This window comes from Chaetura pelagica, unplaced genomic scaffold (assembly GCF_000747805.2).
Source record: "Chaetura pelagica isolate M959 unplaced genomic scaffold, ChaPel_1.0 scaffold528, whole genome shotgun sequence".
In the NCBI taxonomy this organism is placed as follows: domain Eukaryota; kingdom Metazoa; phylum Chordata; class Aves; order Apodiformes; family Apodidae; genus Chaetura; species Chaetura pelagica.
This window is the reverse complement of record NW_009954306.1, coordinates 231779-238051: the sequence shown is the minus strand read 5'-3', so window position 1 is coordinate 238051 and position 6273 is coordinate 231779. Positions and strand designations below refer to the sequence as shown.

Here is a 6273-nt window from a genome sequence, read left to right as displayed (position 1 = left end):
GTGCCCGCCGCGAGCTCCACGCCACCACCCCGCTGAAGAAACCCAACCGCTGCCACCCCACACGCATCTCCCTGGTCTTCTACCAACACAAGAACTTGAACCAGCCCAACCACGGCCTGGCGCTGTGGGAGGCCAAGATGAAGCAGCTGGCAGAGCGGGCTCGAGCCCGGCAGGAGGAGGCGGCACGTTTGGGCCTCCCACCGGACGCCAAAGCCTTCGCCAAGAAGCGCAAGTGGGGCGGCGCGTTGGCCACCGAAGCACCCAGCAAGGAGAAGAGGGACTCGGTCCCCACGCGGCAGGCGGTGGCCATCCCCACCAACTCGGCCATCACTGTGTCCTCCTACGCCTACACCAAGGTGACGGGTCCCTACAGCCGCTGGATCTGAGACGGAGGCGACCACCGTGGCCCCATCTTACCTCAACCCTCGGCGGCGCCGCAGCCCCGGCGTTGCCTCGTGGTGCTTTCTCCTCGGGCGTGGGGGGAGATGAAAAAAAAACAACAAACAAACTACAAATCGAGAAAGAAATCAATAAATAGACAAAAAGAAAAAAAAAAAAAAAGAAGCAAAACACGATGACAAAAATAAATAAATACATAAATAAACCAACAACAAACCCAACCTGCAGAAAGTGAGCCCAACACGTTGGGAAGCAGCGGAGCCGGCGCGGGTGCACACGGTGCTTGGCAAGGAGTTGGCAAATGAAGCAAAACTTGATAAAAACCAACACACACACACACAAAAAAAAGAGGAATGATGCTGTTGGATGCTTTTAGGTAATCTACTATTTATATCTCCAGGTTTTTTTAAATCTAGCCTCGTGCACAGCGCGAATGGACGGAGGAGTTTGTAGCCTCCTTTCGCGAAGGATGAGGTTTTTAATTCCACTTAAAAAGAAAAAAAAAAGCCTATTTATTGGATTTTATGTTATTTTATTTTTTACGACGATGACGATGACGAATCCGATCTTCAGAACGGAAGCCAACGTTGGAATAAAAAACAACGCAAACGACCCTAAACAGGAATAAAAACCAACTCAAAACACCAAACCAGCTTAAAGCAAGAGGTGACTCCCTCCAGCTCTGTGGAGGGAGGTGGGATCGGGTCAAGTCAGCCGGACACGCCGAACATCCAATGATTTTTTTTTGTCCAAGGACCTAAAAATACCTATTTTACAACTCGAGGAGTCCTTTCTTTCAGCGACGGGAGATCCGCGAGCGAGCGGGACGTCCCGGGATGGTGCATCTTTGGCTCTTTGCTGCCGGTGGGATCGGCTCCGCCGGGACGGAGCGAGCCGGCGTCTTTCCCAACGCCGGAGACCTCAGGACACGTCCGGGCTGGGGGTCGTCGCTGCCGGAGGCCTCGCTCAGACTCAGACTTAGGGGCTGCTCTGCTGGTGGCCCCAGGGAGAGCGACGGCGGCAGCGGCGTCTTGAAAGGAGCCGACGGGACAAAACCAGAAAGAAAAATTAAAAAAAAAACCAACAAAAAAAAAAACAACCCACAAAAATACAAAACCAGGAAAAAACCACAAACCAACCCCAAACTGTGAATAGCTGGTGTTGCTCTCTCTACATCACTGTTGCTAACGTCTGGTGCTTTCCGTCTTCGGGGGGACTTTCTCCATGCAGTCGGCTCTGGGAAGAGTGAATCCCAAGACTTGGTTGGCCAAAATTCCCACCGGTCTGGGCTGCCTTCCCTGCCGGTGCTGATGAGCCGGCGAGCGCCGCCGGGGCTCGGTGCTTTTTCTTTCCCCGGGTGCCATCCCCCTTCCCACGGAATCGCCGTTCTTCCCGCAAAAAAACCGCAACCAACAAAACAACAACAAACCAACACAAAAAAAACCCCAACAAACAACCCAACGCCGACAACAACCACGTGGTGCTTTTCCAACCATCTCAGTTGAGACTTTCCGCTCGACGCCACACCGGGATGGATGGATTGGATGAATGGATGGGCTCACTGGGAGGGTGGTGTGGCCAATCTGGGTGCCGGCGTCTCCCATGGTTGTTGCTTTTGCACTTTGAGGTGCCTTTTGGAGAACCGGAGCTGACGCCACCACCGTGCAGACATCACCTTGTGTTTACTGTCCCCTCCACCCGCGCGCACTGGCACAGATCAGCAGGATCTCGGTAAAACAGCCCTTGAACATTTGACGTGGTCTGATTTTAAACTTGTAAATAGGCAAAGAATTTTTTTAAAAGCACTTTAAACTAGATTTGAAAAAACAAAACTTAAAAAAAATCCCCAACCAAGCAACCAACTCCCCTCTTCCCACCCTCCCCAACAACTTGAAAGCCGTATGTTTGAAACAAGATTATTGTGGGAGAACTGTAAATACTGGCAGAATATTTAACATGCTTTGTCCGTCCTTCATAATTAACTTTTTTTGTTCTTTTTTTTGTTTTTGTTTTCTTTTATTTTTTTTGTTGTGGTTTTTTTTTTTGGTGGTTTGTTTTGTTTTGTTTTGTTGTTTTTTTAAAAACCGTAATCTGTAAAGTCGCGTATATTTGACAAGGAAACTCAACGAGCTATTTACTGCTTTTCTTCTGAAATCCCCAATGGCATATCAGGATTGGAAGGGTCTGTGGCAAGGCAGGTGGTAGAGGTGCTGGCAGGTGGGGAACCTCGATGGGGTTCCGAGAAAGAAAATGGGACCCGGAAGATCGGCGGTGTTGAGCAGGGCTGGATTTGGGTGCTGGTGCCAGATTTGGGTGCTTTTGTCAGATTCAGGTGCCAGGGCCTGATTTAGGTGCCAGGGCCAGATTCGGGTCCCAGAGCCAACTTTTGGTCCTGGGGCAGATTCAGGTGCTGGTGCCAGATTTGGGTCCCAGCACCAGATTCAGGTGCTGGTGCCAGATTTGGCCTCAGAGCAAGATTTAGGACCAAGCACCAGATTCAGGTGCTGGATTTGGGTGCTGGTGCCAGATTCAGGTCCCAGCACCAGATTCGGGTCCCAGCACCAGATTTAGGTCCCAGCACCAGATTCAGGTGCTGGTACCAGATGCAGGTGGTGGCACCAGCTTCAGGTGTTGTGGCTGGATTCGGGTGCCAGCCCCCGTCTGTGTCACCCAGGGGCTTGGCGTGACAGTTGTGACGCGGAGTCGGGAGGAGAAGGGAGAAGCTGAAGGTCCATGTACCCTGTCTAAGTCCTGCTTCCTCGGAGGTCCTTTGTTTTTCTTCCGGGTGCAGGGAAAGGGTTGGGACCAGCAGTGGCTCTGGGTTCATCCTGGGGAAGCGGGAACTGCCGGCGCCGCGGGCCGGGGAGCGAGAACTGCTGCAGACTCATGTTTTCACACTACATAACGTCGAACCTACCTCAAATCTCAAGTCATGGAAAACTCGCACGCTTCAGACTTCTATGGAAAACTCGAAATCTATGCACAGCTCCTTCCCCCTTGCTGCTGAGAGGCTGTTTTTTCCAAGCAAAACTTTTTCCTTCTCCCCATCCCGGCGCTCGGCCCGGCCATGCTGAAGCCAAGGGGGGAGGTCACGAAGTGGGGAGGGGAACTTGCTGGGGAAGGGTGTGGGGGGGGATGTTTTTAATGGCTTTGGGGTGGGATGGGGACCTTAATTTTGCAGCAGGTCATGGCCACAATGGTGCTAGAACAACACCCATGGTAGCACCCCAGGGGAGAGCCCCAATGGGCTCCTGCCCACCCCGCTTCAGTTTTTCCAGCAGGGAATGGGGGACATGTCCCCCTCTCGATGCTCTGGGGACGAGGCACGGGAAGGAGAAGGAAACCAGAATCCCTGAGGTGCCTCAATTGCTGATTTTTTTCGTTTCCTTTTAATACTGGATGATGCTTTGTGGGCTCTATAAGGCATATTTTTATTAACTGAAATCTAATCGAAACGGTGCTATGGTGTTTAACGAACTGTATCACACTTCTGCCTGATTCCATCTCGCCGAGGTGCTACTAATGTATATATGAACCTAGGGAACCAAGAAAGAAAACAAACAGACAAAACAAACAAACAAAAAAAAATCCAATGAAAAAGCAATGTCGTTGAGAAGGAAGGTCACTTTTCCGGAGCGACAGTCGGAAGCCAGGAGCCAGTTGGGTTTATGCAAATCTGCTGTGTTGGATGGTGGAGCTGTTCCCCCAGGGCGTGGGGCTGGGTGCTGGCAGGAGAACTTGTGTGAGGTGCTCAGCTGTGGTGCTCAGGCAGGGTGCTCGGTTACACGTCGTGGACGTGGTGCTTGGACGTGGCGTGTGGACACGGTGTTCGGCAACGGCGCTCGACCGCGGAGCTTGGACGTGGTGTGGGAGGGTGGTGCTGGGGCCCAGTGCTCAGCCACACGTCATGAACATGGTGCTTGGACTTAGTGCTCGACCATGGTGCTCAGTCAGGGTTGTGTGGACACGCGGTCTTTGTCAACAGTGCTTGACCAGGGTGCTGAGACATGGTGCTTGGCCACACATCATGGACACGGTGCTTGGACGTGGTGCTCGACTGTGGTTTATGGACATAGGATGTGGGCACGGTGCTAGGCCACACATCATGGACATGGTGCTTGGACATGGTGCTTGGGCATGGTGCTCAGCCATGCACCATGAACATGGTGTTTGGACGTGGTGCTCAGCCATGGTGCTTGGAAATGGTGTGTGACATGGTGCTCGGGTGTGGTGCTTGATCACACGTCGTGGACATGGTGCTTGAACGTGGTGCATGGACATTGTGCTTGTTCAGGATGTGTGAACATGATGCTTGGCCGCGGTACTTGACTGCAATGCTTGGACATGGTGCTTGGCCACACATCACAGACATGGTGCTCAGGCACGGTGCTTGACCACGGTGCTTGGACATGGTGCAAGGACATGGTGCTCGGGCACGGTGCTCAGCCTTGCATCATGGACATAGTGCTCAGGCACAGTGCTTGGACGTGGTGTGTGGACATTGTGCATGGACATGGTGCTTGGGCATGGTGCTCAACTGTGGTGCTTGGACATGGTGCATGGACGTGGTGCTCAGGCACAGTGTTTGGCCACACATCATGGACAGGGTTCTAGGGCATGGTGCTCAACCAGGATGCTCGGTGCATGGACATGGTGCTTGGCCAAACTGAGTGAACATGGTCCTTGGCCATGGTGCTTGACCATGGTGCATGGACGTGGTGCTCGGGCATGGTGCTCAGCCATGCACCATGGACATGGTGCTGGGGACGTGGTGCTTGGATGTGGTGTGTGTTCTTGGTGCTTGGCCACACACCATGGACATGGTGCATGGACGTGGTGCTCGGGCATGGTGCTCAGCCATGCACCATGGACATGGTGCTGGGGACGTGGTGCTTGGATGTGGTGTGTGTTCTTGGTGCTTGGCCACACACCATGGACGTGGTGCTCGGCCACGACGTGTGAACGTGGTGCTTGGGCACGGTGTGTGGACATGGTGCTCAGCCATGCACCATGGGCATGGTGCTGGGGACGTGGTGCTTGGATGTGGGGTGTGTTCTTGGTGCTTGGCCACACACCATGGACGTGGTGCTCGGCCACGACGTGTGAACGTGGTGCTTGGACACGGTGTGTGGACATGGTGCTCAGCCAGGTGCTTGATGGTGGTGCTTGGACATGGTGCTCAGCCAGGTGCTTGGCCACGTGCCATGGATGTGGTGCATGGTCATGATGTGTGGACGTGGTGCTCAGCCAGGGGGTGGGAAGGTGTTGCTTGGCCACAGGGCATGGCCACAGGTCTTGGGACATGGTGCTGGGGTCTGCTCCATGGATATGGTGCTGGGACATGGTGCTCACCCACCATGCAGGAACACGGTGCTGGGCACAGACGTGGCTCTTGAGCACCTCATGGTGCTTGGGTATCACCAGGTGCTTCACCGTGGTGCCAGAGGGTGGGTGCACGGGCTCCCTTCACCCCCCTGGTGCACAGACCCCCACCCTCACCAGCCTGGCTTCCCCCATGGTGCCCAGCACCCTCCCAGCACCCAAACCCACCATGGTGCTGGTTCCCATCACCCAAACCCACCGTGGTGCTGGTTCCCACCACCCAACCCCACCATAATCCTGGTTCCCACCACCCAACCCCACCATGGTGCTGGTCCCCACCACCCTCCCAGCACCCTCCCAGCTCAGCACCCCTCTCAGCACCCCCTGCTCCCACAGCTCCCATCCCGCTTCTCCCCATCTCCATCTTTTCCCCCTTTTCCCTTTGGGTTTTCCACTTTTTGGGGTTTCTTGGTGCTACTCTTCCCCTTCCCCTTCCCACCAGTTCTGGGGGGGCAGCTCCCCCCCCACACACCCCCCTAAACCAAGGCAAAT

General features: G+C 54.3%; 2 protein-coding genes across 2 annotated transcripts in view; both read left to right on the top strand.

Moving 5' to 3' along the window:
* TET3 (tet methylcytosine dioxygenase 3) overlaps nt 1-386 on the top strand; it is a gene marked incomplete at its 5' end in the record, with an annotated part of 10055 nt that extends 9669 nt beyond the window's left edge. The window contains one exon of the mRNA XM_010003940.1: nt 2-386. Within this exon, the coding sequence (XP_010002242.1) occupies nt 2-386 (385 nt within the window). The remainder of the gene's footprint in view (nt 1) is intronic.
* A 560-nt stretch (nt 387-946) lies between these two features.
* BOLA3 (bolA family member 3) overlaps nt 947-6273 on the top strand; it is an 11394-nt gene continuing 6067 nt past the window's right edge. The window contains exon 1 of the mRNA XM_010003937.1: nt 947-985. Within this exon, the coding sequence (XP_010002239.1) occupies nt 947-985 (39 nt within the window). The remainder of the gene's footprint in view (nt 986-6273) is intronic.